Consider the following 16,619-nt stretch of genomic DNA (forward strand, 5'->3'; position numbering starts at 1 on the left):
ACTGCAGCCTACGCCGTCGCCAGCGACTCACGGCAGCCCAGCTCCAGGTTGAGCTGTTGTTCAGCATCTTAGCTGTGGAGGGCAGTGTTCACTGGCCCTCATATGCGGGATCCGAACCGGGGCCCTCTGGCATCCCAAGCGAGTTCTTAACCATCGCGCCACTCGGCCGGCCCGGGAATTTTATATTTTTAATGTTTTCTAAACTATGATTTACTCTCTAAGAATAGTCTACATTGTTTTCCCCTAACCACATGGCCCTCTATTACTTACAGGAATTTAACCTGTTACTTTTTTGACTGCTATCATAAAATACATAGTTGGCTTAAAATCCAGTGTAGACTTAAGAATTTCTTAAGTACTTTCTTCATATTAATAAGAGTTTCTAAGTAATATTTACACTGAGCTATCAGAAGTATGTATCTTTGCTTTGCTTTAATATCTAAGTTCTAATAGATGATGAGAATAAATTTAAAAATCAAAATCGTATTTCGTAGTGATTCAGTCTTTGAAAACCCTTCTGTTATCAGTTTGTAGTTAGAAATATCATTAGGTCTTCTTTGGCCTTCATTTATTTACTTTCATGAGGCAAACGACTAGAATACCTTCACAATAAGGATTTCTTGTGTTTATTGCTGGATTACTTCTGGTCTTGTTCACTAAGATTTAAAAGTAGATTAATTTTAAGAACTATCTTCAACAGTAAGACTTTCTGGGTGCACACTATATATAAATACAGATAGCTGAATTATAGGTCGAAAACATAATTGCAGAATCTTGAAAAAGTAATTACTAATTATAGATCTAAATTCTGTAAGTCTGTTGTCTTCCTTCTCCTTCCTCATTCCCAGATTTCCTGGCTCCATGAATTTTCCTCCTCCTCCCCAGACATTTTAAGCCGAAAGGATCTATTCTTTATTTCTTACCTGAGAATTTCCTAAAACAGTCTTTTTATTTTTACACCAGAGCCTTATACCATAAATTTTTCTTCAAACAATATGTCTTAGGTTATACCTTCTGTCCCAGAGTTATATCATGCTTAACTTTTACCATTTTTGAAAGAACAGCTGACATTGTATTCTATTAAATATTGTATTAAGAGCTTCATGTACTTTATGTTAATTTTCACAAAAACTGAGGTAGATACCATCATTGAACAGATACAGAAACTAAGGTCCAGAGATAGCAATTTGTCAGATTCACATAGGAGACCCTACCTAATCCTTACCCACCTTGTTATGTTGCTTTCTAAGGAAATTTATGAGTTTCTCTCGTAAAGGGAAAAAGGAAATGAAACAATAATGTAGGGTTGACTTTCCTCAGGGTTATGGTTACCTGAATTTTATGATAACCCTTTGTTTTTCTTTAAAAAGTAGTTTTTGTTAATAAAAGTATTTATATTCTCATAATGGAAAATTTGGAAAATATAGGTATGTTTAAAGAAAATATATAATAATTCCTTGGCATATATGTAGGATGTTAATAATATTGACATGTTTTTATGTATTAATGATAATTGATGGTGGTGTTTTTTTCATCACACCTTAAAGAACTTTTTCAGCTTTTTATTTTGAAATTCAAAGAATGTAATACCCTAGGCATGGTTTTTCTCCAGAAAAGCAGATAAGAAAAACATTGTCTTTTCTCTAAATTTTAATGTTTCCCGATACTTTCCTAACTTAACTGTCTTTTACATTAAGCTTCTTTAGATTGATACTGCTTTCTCATTTGTACTTGCTTTGGGTAAAAAATCTTGTGGATTCTATTCTAGGTTATAACATTAGTTTTCCTTAAATATCTTTTTCATTTTAGCATGCCACTCACCAGGAACTTACTGCCTACCTGTTAGGTTATGTTATTCAAAGATCTGGTCAAGGCTTATCAAATAACCCCCACCTTACTAGTATACCAGCTTTTAAAAAATACATAAGCCCTTTGAATAAATTCTTTTGGCTCTAGTTAAAAGGTCTTTTATAATAGCACTTCCTCTTTTCAGATTATAGACTTAAAGCCTAGGTTAAGATTCACTTCTGTTAATTAGTAAATATATACATACAGCAATTAAAAAACACTTTGTATCCTTACAACCTCTATAATCTTTACTTAAAATTTCATTAACATGTATCTGTATAGTTTGTACCATACTATCATAAATTTGTTAATTTTGCCTTAAAATTTTTCAGTTGTTTAATGGTGTTTATTTTTTGTCCCTAACTAGATTGTAGGCTCCTTGGAGGCAGAGGCTAGTGTGTTACATTTTATTTATTTTAATGCATAGTAAAATGTTATATGTACAATAGGTGCTTAATAAGTACTTAGTAGTTGACCTTATAACCCACAGATACTCTATGGGCTATTCTGTTCTTAGGATAAATTTAAGTTTTTCCTTGGCACAAACTATGTAATCATAAAGAACTACTATGATGCTCTTTAGTTATTATTCATGGTAATATGCAATATATATATGTGATATATATATATATATATACGTATATATATATATATATACACACACATACACACACACGTGGAGGATTGGTACTCATCTGCTTTCACTCTGGATCTTTTATTCTTCAAGGTTGTTCTTTTGTTTTAAGGGTTTTTTAGTCTATTATTAGTTTGGTTATCTAAAAAATTGTCCAAGGACATATCCTTCCTTCTCTGTTTACAAGCTACTGACTAACTTCTTATTAAGCAGTGTAACTTACAGCCTGAGTTTGCAGGATGTTTGCTCTTACACAAAAAAGGTAAAATCTCAGTCTACAAGTTAAGCAAAGATGAAACTTACATAAGCTTGTCTGAGGCTCTTAGATGTAGCTTCCAAAGCCTAGTGTTTAAAAACAATGTTGACTGCTAGAGAGTTAAAATTCTTTATCCCATCAGGATTCTCACATACTTTTAACTTTTAATTGGGTTGGTTGCTGTGGTATTATTTCATGTCCTCAAAATCTATATTTGTTGACTTGGGACCATATAATTAAACACCTTTTTTAAAAGTTGTTTTTTTAACAACGGATTAAGTCAAATACTTGCCACAGAGTGCTACAGCTAGGTCCTGTGCCATTATTTTCTGGTGCCCTGTGGAACAAACCAAAGCGCCCCAATATACTGCAAAGTACCATGTGCTGAGATAGCTGTGGCCTAGAGAGTCCCTGAGTGATGCCAATCATCATCAAAGAGCATTTTTTAAGCACCTATCTGTACATGGTTTTATCCTAGGCACTGTACAAAACGAGTTAAACAGACATGGCCCCTGTCCCCTGGGAGTTTTCAATCTAAGATGATGCTGACATGGACAGACATAAAGGATATTGAGACAACTGAACAAACACTGAACAAGAACACAAAGTACTAACATTATGCACAAGCAAAGGGGTAAGTGCATTTTGTGGGATAGTATGTAAAGGAAGTCTGTTGGGACATGAACAGGGTGGGGTAGAGCAATTAGTCAACCTCTACCAGGTTAGGTTAGTTTCATTGGGAATTTGGGTTTTCATGCAGACTTAATCAAAATAGAGACAGGACATTCCAGAAATAGAGGGCAACAAAAAGACTTGGAGCAAGAAGAGAAGTTTAGAACTATGTTTTTGGACTCTTGCCTCCAAAATTTGCAATTCTGGATGGTTCTGAATTTGAAAGTGGGGTTGATATTTTGGCTTAGCAAATTAGCGTTTCAGTTTGGTCTAGGTCAGAGCTAGTTCAATGCAAAGTAAAAAGCAAACCTTCACCAAAAACCTGGAAACATGAGTAGCTTCTACAAACAGTCTATTGTTAAATCTCTTTTATAAACCATTGGCAACTTAATGGAAACCTTGGAGTTCATGGGAACTATTATCTTCTCAGGTTATCTTATGAAGCACCTATATATGCTCATTAAATTATGTTCTGTATTAGAAACTGTAGCACTTATAACATACAGAAATTATTTTCCGAGAATTGGTCTGGAGTGCTTTTTTTTTCTTGTTTTTTTTTATTAGTTTCATGTGTACAGAACAATGCAGTACTTCGTTCTGCACAAAGTAACAACCTCCCTCCCCCCATCAACTGCCCTCCCACCCCCGATATCATACTTATCTATTACAATTCCATTGACGGTCTGGAGTGTTTTTGAGGATACCTTCCTATACGTGAGAAAGGTCCTAGGAATTTTTGGTATTATTGTAAGCAATGACAGATGTTGAACACTCAGTATTACCTGTCCTTCATTCATTAATTTCTTACCTCCCAAGATATGCCTTTAACACTATGCGTACGTATAGACTTGAATTTAAATCACAGCAGCCCCAAATCTACATTTGCAATGTCTGCCAGGTAAAATTGATTACTTCTTTTTCAGTAGACATGGACTTAGGAGTTTCCACAATCGTTTCTTAGTTCACTGTTTGATATCAGATCTGAAATGTGAAAATTTGAATTTACCCAAAGTATTAGGGTGTGGTTATTTTCTTTACAAAAGCTTCTTTATTGTACAAAAGAATTCACAGATTTAATTTTAATTGCAAACTTCCCTGGTGCCCTTTAAATATTGGATTTTCAAAACTTATATTTATACAAAGCTGCTTCAGTTGCCATCCATTGTGTAAATACAGTACTGTTGAAAATATAAGTGGTGAAGTCCACTGAGGCATTAAAAATTCAATAATGCCTTTTTAAAACATTGAAACCTTCTTATGCCCTTATATATTTAACTTGTAAGGTACATTTATTCATACTTCTTCCCCATTAGAATTGAAGTTTTCAAAGGGTTAGAGTCTGGCCTTTCCTTACTTTCCATAACTCTTTGTGCTGTAATTTGACAACAGAAGAATCTAATGACTGTTGCTATTTTCCTTTTGTGACCCCTCAAGGCATGGGATAGTAAGAAACCCATGATGAGCTTCTTAATAGGAGGGGTATGATATAGGGACTATCCTTCATAGAACTTCAGTGATTGTTTTTATTTACCAAATAGCTTGAAAATTGAGCTCATTGTGTTAGAACTTTCTGAGACCTTTAAAGGAAAGACAATTCAAACATCTCTAGATGCTCTATGTTCACGGTAGGTAAAAGTGGTAGTGATGGATTACTTTTTAGGAATTATGTTTCATCCAACTTTTTTAGGAATTAAATTGTTTTACTCTATCAGTAGATAGTGCCAAGTGCCTGGTTGAATGAGGAGGGGAAGAAGGTTGAAACCTTTTTATGCCCTTACATATTTACTTTGGAAGCATGTAAAATACCTTGTTTCCTTATAAATTCTGATAGCAGAAAATAGTCTTATTACTTGGGCTCTGTGCACAATAATGAAAAAGGAAGACTTAGAGATTTTCCCTTTGGAGCTTTTGTTGTAGTTCAAGAGTCAGCAAACTTTTTTCTGTAAAAAAACCCAAAAAATCCAGACATAGGCTTTGTGTGTAGCTGTGCTCCAATAACACTATTTACAAAAACAGGCAGCCAGCTGAATTTGGCCCATGGACCATAGTTTCCCAGCCCCTATTCTAGTAGGTAGAAACAATAAGTAAATTAGAGCATATGAAATGATAAGTGCTAGAACAGTAATCAGATAGGGAGTATGGTGAGGTAGAAGTTGGTGGGCCTCACTGAGGTCAAGAAGAGGAGGAACCAAGAAAGGAGACTGACATGTTAGTAGTAGCTAGTGAGATGGAAAGAAAGCCAAGAGATGGTGATGTCCTGGAAATGCAATGAAGAACCATACCGTGGGAAGAAGGTAACATCTGTGCCAGATGTTGCTGATAGGCCAAATAAGAGGAAGGCTGAGATTAAACCATTGGATTTAGCTATGTGTAGATTGTTAGTAACCTTCATGATTAGTTTTGGTGGAGTAGGTTCAAGAGAGAATTGAAGGAGAGATTGAAAACAGATACGTCTCTTGATGAATTTTGTTGTAAAGGGAGCAAAGAAATGGAGCAGTGGAGGAAGAGCTTCTTGATGATAGAAGAAATAATGATAGAATGATGGTATGTTTGCTTGATGGAAATCACCCAGCAAAGAGGGGGGTGGGTAATGACGTAGGAGAGTAGGAGAGAATTGCTGGAGCTGTGGCTTTGAGTTGGAGAGAGGATGGCGTCTAGTATATACGTATGTGAAAGGATTGACTTTAGATAGGTGTGATGTGCTGTAGAGTCCATAATTGTTTTCATGTGGCTTCAATTTCCTGATTAAAGAATTATCAGAAAATATGAAAGTTGCAGTGTTGTCTTTAACTTTTAGTACCATCATTTAAAGGATCTTTGGTGACTCACTAAAATTACATTTATTGTGCCTTCCGAGGAAGTTATAAACTTAACTCAGCAAATTTGCATATTTTAAGGATTAAACCCTACATTATGAGATTAAATAATGATGCATGTAATGCCTGTGGCACAGTGCTTGGTATCATGTAGACACTCAAGAAATACTAACTATTATTAGGATGTAGAGTCAATATGCACTGAACTAGGCTTACTTTATCTCTGGTCCCAAGATGCTTGGTCATAGTTGTAAATGTTATTTAAGTTAGAATTTGACAATGGTAAGTAAATATGCTAAATTTAAATCATAGGCCCTTTCATGTCTCTCCTAATGTTCTTTCTACTTCACAATGTGGTCTCTTTATACAGTGACTAATGATATTACTGACTCCAGGGAACGGGGAAGTATTGATCAGAGGCTCCGTAGAAGAATGCTTGTTCTTATATGTTTAATTATTTTATCATACTGCTATGCAAATTTCTTTGTACAATGAAAATAAGTTGTTTTTGTGTACAGCATCATTCTGTAGATTGTAAGCTCCCCTACGGTAGACAATAACTTTTACACATTTCTAAGAGAATGTCTCAAGTAATAGGTTGTATGTAGAGGGTTTTCAACAAATACGATGATTACTAAATCAGGGTTTCCTATTCGTTTGGTTAAACTTAGATATTCAGTTCTTTAGGCCTTGCTGTAATTTAGGCCTAAGACCTTTCCACTATTATGGAAAATTCTGGAGCTAAATTATATTGGGCTTAATGACAGTTATTAGAATACCTCCAAATGTAGCTATTCCAAATAAATTCCAGAGGGAGGTAGTAGCCAAATTTCACAATTAAGCACATAATAGAAGCATAATTGGCATGCACAACTGTTAGAATGCCATAAAAACTGGTATCATGATCATTAGAAGTTTTTTAGAGACTACTCAACTAAGTACAGCATATTGAAAATCAAAGTAAGATAGATTGACTTTGTGTAACTATAAGAAAATAGCCTTAGTAACCTTCACACACTGTGCCAAGGAAGTAATGAGTGAAGTCAAAGAAGGGTTATTCTTACCAAGTACTAGAAAATCTAATTATGGCCAGGAACTGTTTGGGAAGAGCAAGCTGAAATAGCCATTTCATTCTGTAGTAGCCTATGTGATCAAAAGAGTAAGAGAACTATCGATATTTCCTTTATAAGAAGTAACTGTGTTTGAGGCTTTAATCTTTGGTTTATGATAAAGGTAAAAATTTAAAGAAGTGATTTCTTAGAATTTAGGAAGTAAAACTTAGCTATTCATGCATATGACTGAGAAATTCTAAATCTATTCAAATCTAGGTTCCCATCACATCACAATTATTTCTAAAGCATCAGAACACCCAACTTTATAAAAATATTTTAGATCTATGAAAAATATTAAACAAGTCATTTTTTTTAATTTGTCTTGTGTTGAAACTTTACTTGTTATCTTTGTTTCATAGGTCCAGTTGTGTACGTCTTGGATCTTGCAGATAGACTTATCTCAAAAGCCTGTCCATTTGCTGCAGCGGGAATAATGGTTGGCTCTATCTATTGGACAGCTGTGACTTACGGAGCAGTGACAGTGATGCAGGTTCACTATTTTACTCTATTCAATGATACTACTTTCGATGTGAAGATCTGTTAAGCAGATTTTGTTAGGAGTTTTAAAATGTATTATTTTAAACAAGTAATAACATTCTCATGACTTAAAAATAAGAAAATACATAAAAAGCTATCTAGTGAAAGGTCTTCTTACTCCTGTCCTTCATTTGCTCAGGTACTCCATCTCCTTCCCAGGAAGCCACTATTATAAGTTCCATATACATTCTTCCAGACTTTCTTTATGCATATGCAAGAAAAAATAAATATGTTCTTCCACACACACATTTTTTTTTTTTTTACCCAAAAAGAAGCATATTGAGACCTTCCACTTACATTGTTATTGAAAAGACAACACGATAGTTAACTTTTTTCCCCCAGCACTGGCTGAACACCTTTCAATCACTGATGCTTTTCATCCTTGCAACAATCTTGTGACATAGATACTATCAGTTATTCCTAGTTTATAGGTTTGGAGAGTTTATGTCCAGTACCTTAGGCAAGGAAGAAGCATTAGGACTCCTGTCCCTAATCTAGGGTTTCTTAAGGGAGACCTGGTCCCCCAGGCAGCTGGAACATGTTATCCTGGAACAGTGGAACCTTAGTATCCAACCTAGTTCCACTTTTGCGTCTAGTATAAAGGCAACCCCCACACGCATTGTCCATTCTTAACTACACTACACTTAATTATCTTAAATTCTAACTAAGAAAACCTATTAGTTCATCACTGTTTCATCCTCCCATTAAAGTAGGATTCTAATGAGCAGTGCTTTAAAAGACCAGGACTTAATAAAACTCTTAGCTTTTCAGCATTGGTGAACTGCAGGCCTAGCTGGATATGAAAATCTAGCTTTTAGCTCTTAAACAGAAAAACATACAAACAAACCTTTCTCTAAACCTCTAAAGGCAATTCATTCTACAGTTCCTGAATCTCACCCCAAAATTGAATTCTTAAAAATAATCTGTTTTTAAATCTTGTGACATGAAACCAGAATGTACATGACCATACACAAGGTTTGCTGGGTTTGCTTGACCAAAGTTAAATCAGCCTCATTGCTTAATTCACCTTTCATTTTTTGTCCTTGAGTCTGACTATAGTTGCACAGGTATAATAGTATACTATGGGTGTTATACTATCCTATTTTCTTTATAGCATTTATATTTGCATGCTTGTTTGATTTGATTGTCTCTTACCTCCAGAAGACATCCATTTAGCTCACCCTTTAATCCCCAGCATCTAAACCTGTGTCTGGCACGTCATCAGTATTGAGTTGAATGAATGCGTGCATGCGAGTAGGCATGCACAGTGAGCCTCAGCTTGAGCACAGAGCATCTCTTTGCTTTAGCTGTGACAAGTGGGACAATAGGCCTTTGCTCACTGTTGGCTCTATTTCCTTTTTTGTTTTCTCATTCTTAAACACCTGGTTGTAAGGTTTTTACTACTATCCACAAGGAATAGACTTTCCCTAACTATAATCCATACCTGAATATTCACTCTACTTTATATTTCTAAACCCTAAAATCTAAAAAGAACATATAACCCAACAGAGGAAGTTTTCAAATTTCTAAATTTATTTGTTAATACTTTAACAATGTTTAAATTATATTTAGTTATAACTTTAAAGTGATCATTATATTGAAAATAATAAAATGATACAAAAATGGAATGTCCTGCAAAAGCACTATAGGTAAAGACAGTCTCTGGGCTAGTCTACTTTGCCACCAGTGTGGAATTAGGGTGTATGAACTATTGTGAACCAGACTGTTTCATTTTAGTGCAACTCAGAACGATTTCACATGTAAGATGTAACATTGTTAGGTTTCTACCTGGAGACACAGAAGAGTGTCAGGTACTGATACCATGGTTTTTGACCATTTGGAAGAGGCTAGCCTCCTGCCCTTTAATGTTACATGTTGGTTGATAAGTTAACCAAGTGCAAGTCTGGGCTATATCCCTAACTGAAATTTTAAAAGCACCCATTTTGGTCTTCTCCACATACTGTTATATTTTTACCTGGATCAAGTCGATATTCTAGAATTTCAATTTGCCCTGACCATTCTCAGTTTGACCTTATTTCATACCTCCTTGTAGTCCACCTAAAAAAAAAAAAAAAACCTATAATAGCGGACATAAAGTGCATCTCGTTTTTGAAAAAAAATCCCATTTATTTTTCCATGAGCTTGCTTTTATGAGTATATATTGTCCCTGGTAGCTTTTAGTCTTCCTTACCTTTTTTACCCCCTCCCATCCTTTCCTGTTCTTCCTTCTTTTTCCCTCTTCCCTATCAAAAATACAGACAGGGTCCTTTCTAATTCTTTATTCCTGGCTTATTCCTCAAGTGTGATCAGGAAAACTATTATATAGAGGCCTTTACAGCACTGTCTTCCTATGTTTACTTTTTGTGTAGTTGAGACTTTTGGCTACAGGGAGATCATTTGAGACCTTTGAAAGAGAATTTTCAGGAAAATTGTCTAGTTAAAAATAAGAAGCTCACCAACAAAGTGGCGATGTTGAGAGAAATGTAAGGCCAAGATTGGTCAGCAAGTGAAAGGATTCTGCAGGGAAGGGAAGTATGGAGATTCACAAATATGAATTAATCATGTACTTCTTGCCCTCTGGGATCTAAACCAATTGAGAAATAGTCCCAAGACCCAGATGAAAGGGGAAAGATTGTTTTAGCTTCATTACCCATTACATAAGGCAACCAAAGATTCCTGGATTGGAAAAAATGACTGGAACCTGTATCCAAAACTCCTTACTGTAGTCCCCCAAATCCCCAGACCCTTGGAATTGCATTTTAGGAGTGTTAGGTCTGGAGAACAGGCATTTAGCCAGCCAGACAGATCTCTCTATTCCAGACACCACTGAGAAAGAGCCAAAGAGAAGTGAGCTTTCAGTCCATCTCCTAAAGGGCTGTTCTGCCCCTTGGCTGGCTATGCTTACCTCCTAATAGGAAGAGCAGGGAAACTGGTCTTTGCTGCAAGACAAATAGGACTTAAAATTATAGCCCAGTCTAACTAAATCAGTTAAGAGAAATGGAGGCAAGAACAAGAGGTTCCCTTCCCCTGTATTGAAATGTAATCAACTATTTTTAAAGCTTTTGTTCTAATATAATATGAAATCACTTGGGAGTTTTTTTCCCCCTTGAATGAGAGACACTTCTTATAAATAAATCAGGACTGATAGCTTTCCACCTTATTTTTAAAACTTTATTTCCATATTCTTTTGACATTTAGCATTTCCTCTAAAAACAATTGAGCTCAATTCAAGCATGCACATCCCTTCATTAGATAAGGAAATGATTCCAGCAAATGCTATTTTTGTTTCATAGGTTGTAGGTCATAAAGAAGGTCTGGATGTTATGGAGAGAGCTGATCCTTTATTCCTTTTAATTGGACTTCCTACTATTCCTGTCATGCTGATATTAGGCAAGATGATTCGCTGGGAGGATTATGTGCTTAGACTATGGCGCAAATACTCAAATAAACTACAAATTTTGAACAGTATATTTCCAGGTAAGACCCTGAATTGTGGTTGTAACAAGCATGCCAAGTTAATCTTGTGGAGAACCCTAGCATGCAGATATTTTAGCTTTTCTAATTTATTAGTACTAATACGCTGCATTTTTTTCTCTAGGAATTGGTTGTCCTGTTCCTCGAATTCCAGCTGAGGCTAATCCTTTAGCAGATCACGTCTCTGCCACCCGAATTTTGTGTGGAGCCCTTGTCTTTCCTACTATTGCGACAATAGTTGGTAAACTGATGTTTAGTAGTGTTAACTCTAATTTACAAAGGACAATCTTGGTAAGATGGATTTAATATTACTTTTTTCAAATGACTATACAAAAGAGAATGAACTGTATATTTGTTTTAAAAGAAACCCAAAAGGACTATATAAATATTCCGTGGCTTCTGTGCCTTAAACCTGTTTGATCCCCACTGTCATCCAATAACAGTAAAAAGGGAAGGATCCGCTGAGGCGGTCCGGCCTTCCGGAACTGCTGTGGGTGCTTTCTCTCCTGGAATATGCATGAGTCAGCACACCCATCCTCTTGCCAGTGAGACTGGGGTGAAGAGCTCCTGCTCTAGGGTCAGGCTGCCCGGTTCAAATCCTATCGCAGATATTGCCTTGCTGAGAAACCTAAATCAGATTTCACTTCTGTGCCTATAGAATGGAGATAGTAATGGTGGCTACCTCAAGGTTATTGTGAAGATTAAATGAAATAATTCATTTAAAGAACTAGCACATAGCCCTCATATTGTTTGATGTCATTATTATTATTATTATTATTATTATTATTATTATTATTTTCATTTCCCCTCTGATGGCAGCCTGCACATTGTGCCCTGGCATTCTCCCTGACATACCAGAATGGATGTAGAGCAAAGTGGAAGGAAGATTACTCAGATAGGAAAACAAGCAAGTCATCTCTGACCTGTTACCTATAGTGTCTCTCCCTTTCTCACCCCCTAGTAGAACAGAGAACTGTTTCATTTACAGTCATCTGTATTAGCATCAATGCCTATGTCTTTTGTGATCTACATAAACTTATTTTTATTATTATGTTTCTCTAAATCTGCCTTGTAAAAAGCTCATTTTCCTTTTTATTTTAGGGTGGAATTGCTTTTGTTGCCATAAAAGGAGCATTCAAGGTTTACTTCAAACAGCAGCAATATTTACGTCAGGCACACCGCAAAATTCTAAATTATCCAGAGCAAGAAGAAGCATAAAACTTTGACTTCTGGTTGTTCTGCAGTCCTCTCATCCTTATGAGTCTGTTGTGTTGTTTTGATTCCATCATTAATCACAGTAGTGGAGACCTGTGATAAGCTGCTGCTCTCCTATTTTTAAGAAATATAATAAAAGCACTTAGGGCAGGGGAAATCCTCTCAGTAATCACGGAACCTAAGGATGTAATTTGTTTTCATTGTTCTGTATGTACTTCTTTTATGGCAGTCACCTGAACATTATCTTAGCATGGTAAACCTGGGCTTTGTTCATATTTTCTCGACAGAAATGTAAAGATCAAATGCAAATATTGAGAAGTACACATGCTGTTTTATTCAAATGCCTTTTTTGTACATATTCATGTTCAGTGTTTTCTTAGAATCAGCAACTCAATGAAGGTACTATGAGGATTTTTCTCACTGGCATAATTTGATTTCATGTTAAACAGTAGTATATGTTAATATGAGGAAATGTAAAATAAATTAGTTATAAATAAATAACCAAAAATGTATGTAAACATTCAAATAATTATCTGAACAAACGCAATTTTGTTTTCTTAACCCATGTGATGTCCTCCAAAATGTGTAGGGTAAAAATTCACAGGGCTTCCAGATCACTTTTTCACTATTAAATTTTATTTATATAATGTTGACATCTCATAGTTCATAATGTAATTTTGACTCATGCAGTCTTAATTACTGTGTGTGTGTGTGTGTGTGTGTGTGTGTGTGTGTGTGTGTGTGAGAGAGAGAGAGAGAGAGAGAGTGACAGACACAGACACAGAGACACATCAGGTCCTTCCATCACTAGAGTAAGGTTTTTAAACCCATATTTCTAGAAATTGGAGCTGCCAGTTTATAGTAGTTTGAGCACAGAAAATTATTTGCAAAAAAATCAATAAAGTTATTTTACCCTTGTCTTTCACTGATTCAGTCATTCAGGTCTTTGGTGATCCCCTCCAATTGGTGCATGCCTTGTGCAGAGTGCTATGGGACACAGTGGTGAAGAGACAGACTTGGTTCCTGCTTTTATGTAGTCTACAGTCTAGTTTCAACACATAGAAAACCAGCAGTGAGTAAACCAAGGTGAGGCCTTGAGCTCTTTGTTTTTACACCAGTCAGTGAGGAAATAATTATGAAAATAAGTCTTGAGTAAATATTGAGGTCACTGTTTTTGGCTTAAGTCAATTTATTATTAAAAAACTCAATACTAATGATTTTAGATTTTAATTGCTTGTCATATTGATGAAGGTAGTACCTTAATAATCACTGACTAGTTTTATATTTTTCAAAAGCAATTATTTATTTTAAGCCATTTTCAGTGGTGGCCCTTTTAATATTGTTCAGCAATTTGAATAGTCTTGCAGTTATTTTCATTAAAACTAAAATTTTTAAAGATAGTTCCAAAAACCCTGTTTATTTTCTTGTTTATAATATCTAATGCATGATGATAAACGTTTCTCCTTACTGAAGTGGCCACTTCTCTTTAGGGGGTAGCAAATATAGATTGAGCTATGTTAGATTACAATAATATATGCTAACTTTAGTAATTTAAGACTGGTACATTTTTATAGTATGAATGTCTTAATTTTGAGTTATAACATGAAGTTGATGTGAATGGCTATTGAACATTCAAAGTTGTAATTATTTGGGGAGGAAGGGAATATTTGACTGATAGTAAGCCTTATAAAGAACACTGCTACAGTAGGGGAAATATCTATGATTATATATAAAAATAGATTACATAGCTGTAATTATAAAATATATTGGCTTTTCTTTCATTTTCAAGATGAAAAGACACTACACACTTCCTGCATAATTTTGTTACATAGAACAAACAGCTTTCAGGGAGTCCTTACTAAAGTTATGTAAGCACACAGTTCCCCATTTACTACTTTATGCCTAGGATGGGGAAGTAGCTGCTTGGGTTTATTGGCATCAGGGCTTGTGAGGGCCAGAGAAACAACTCTAATCCTTTGGGGGCAGGGGAGACGGCTTTTTAGGGCTGTGGGGAGGAAATTGCAAGTGCCTGGGGACTGAGAGTGGCCTCTAGCCCGGGAACCGAACACTTTTAAATCTAAAGAGCCTTAGTTTAGGAAATACTGTATACTAGCCCCTTCAGAAAGGTGGTCTGCACCACATGAAGCAACAAAAGAACACAAGCTGACTCATGTTGGATGGACTTGGCTTCAAATGCTAACTCTGCTTTTAATAACTTGACCTTGGCCAAGTGACTTAACTTTCTCTCAGCTACAGTGTTCTCCATCTCTGAAATGCAAGTACAATAATACTTAACCTCAGAGACTGTTTCTAGGATTAACTGAGAAATTAAAGAAACAGGAACGTTAGGCTCAGAATAGCCCCTGCAGAGCGGTTGTTTCTTAATTGCTAAATAGTCTGTTCACCCTCTAGGAAAAGGGAATGAAAAAGTAAAAGAGGCATTAGGGGATTAAAGGAATGCTGTAGACTTTTGGGGTGGGTGGGTATACTTTGTATTTTCTAGGTTATTTTCACATTGCTTTACTGTGTTATTTCTATAAACTTTAATGTTTTAAACCTCTTATGAAATTCAGTGAAAACTAGAATTCTCTTTGTAGAAGTTAATTTATCTCCAAAGTGGCTGAAAATATTGTTTATCGTTACATGATTATCAAATGACTGTGAAGAATATAGAATTAAACTTAGTGACTTAATTAGTCACTGCCTTGCTAACTGTGCTGTAATTTTTTTTTTAGGTTTTATTTTTTAATTAGTTTCAGGTGTACAAAACAATGTAATAGACATTTACACCCCTCGCAAAGTGATAATCCCCTCCCCCAATCTGTTACCCCTCTGACATCGTATAAAGCTGTTAAAATTCCCTTGCCTCTACTCCCTATGCTGTACTCCATATCCCGTGACTATATATATATATTAAATTATAGTTGACGTTCAATATTATTCAGATTCAGGTATACAGTGCAGTGATCAAGCATGTAATTTTTTTTAAACGTCTTTAATATAGAAAACTATCTCAATACTGGCTGGATTAGGTTAAATAAAGAATTTTTATGTTCTTCAGTGTACTTTGTTGAACTGCCAAAACATAATTTATTAATTCTGTACCTATATCATTCTTTTATTTAAATCATAATTATCAAAATAGTAGCTAGATTTTTCTTCTAGTAAAAATAATCTGATTTTTAAAAAAATTATTAGAGGAATTGTCTTAATTTTGTAATCAGGGTAGCTTAAAATTTAACTATGTTCTAATTTTTTTAATGTACCCCTCTCACATACTCTCAGAGCCACTTGGACTATGATTAAGAAAAGCAACTAGACAAAATCTGAGAGTGGTCTCATGCCATGGGGCATCTTAAAGTGTATTCAAGTGGGTTGGGACACATAAAAACAGCTTGTTTCATCTGAGATACTAAGAACGTAAGTTTCGGAACAAGATTAGAATCTTCTAAAATAAGGACATCAAAGGCCCTTCCATCCATGGGGACCGTGTTGTTTCTAGGTCATTTCAGCACGCCAATTTGAGACAAACTAGCAGAGGAGACACGGCATAGTAAGACAGCCCTAGATGCATATTCTGATACTTCAAATTACAGTAATGCCTCAGATTGCGAGCATAATTCATTCCGGAAATAAACTACTTGTATTGCAAGACATCGCTTGTTTACCAAGTTAAAAATGTATTATTAGGTTGGTGCAAAAGTAATTGTGGGTTTTGCCATTACAAGTAATGGTACCAACCTAATAGAAATGTTTGCTCGTCTTGCGAAACACTCGCAAACCAAGTTACTCGCAATCCAAGGTTTTACTGTAGTTGTAACACAAGTTATTTTACTTAGACAAACCCTCAGTTTTCACATCAATAAAATGAATATTATAAAACCTATCTCTTGGGTTATTGTGAGGTAACATTCTAGGACAGTTTGATACACAGAGAAATGAAGTAAACCAGTGCCAATTTAAGTAGAGGTTTGTTTGCCCAGAACCTTTCGTTGGTCCCCTGAGATTTCAAAGTTGCTGCTTCTCTGCTACCCACCACCCCACACACCCATTAG

General features: G+C 35.5%; 1 protein-coding gene across 1 annotated transcript in view; it reads left to right on the forward strand.

Annotated features, from left to right (window-relative positions):
- Positions 1 to 15,276, forward strand: part of MARCHF5 (membrane associated ring-CH-type finger 5) — a 47,556-nt gene extending 32,280 nt beyond the window's left edge. The window contains exons 3-6 of the mRNA XM_019639036.1: positions 7,698 to 7,828; positions 11,169 to 11,352; positions 11,474 to 11,640; positions 12,451 to 15,276. Of these exons, the coding sequence (XP_019494581.1) occupies positions 7,698 to 7,828; positions 11,169 to 11,352; positions 11,474 to 11,640; positions 12,451 to 12,567 (599 nt within the window). The 3' untranslated portion in view covers positions 12,568 to 15,276. The remainder of the gene's footprint in view (positions 1 to 7,697; positions 7,829 to 11,168; positions 11,353 to 11,473; positions 11,641 to 12,450) is intronic.
- Positions 15,277 to 16,619: the final 1,343 nt, after the last annotated feature.

The sequence above is a fragment of the Hipposideros armiger genome, unplaced genomic scaffold (genome assembly GCF_001890085.2).
Source record: "Hipposideros armiger isolate ML-2016 unplaced genomic scaffold, ASM189008v1 scaffold_42, whole genome shotgun sequence".
Lineage (NCBI taxonomy): Eukaryota > Metazoa > Chordata > Mammalia > Chiroptera > Hipposideridae > Hipposideros > Hipposideros armiger.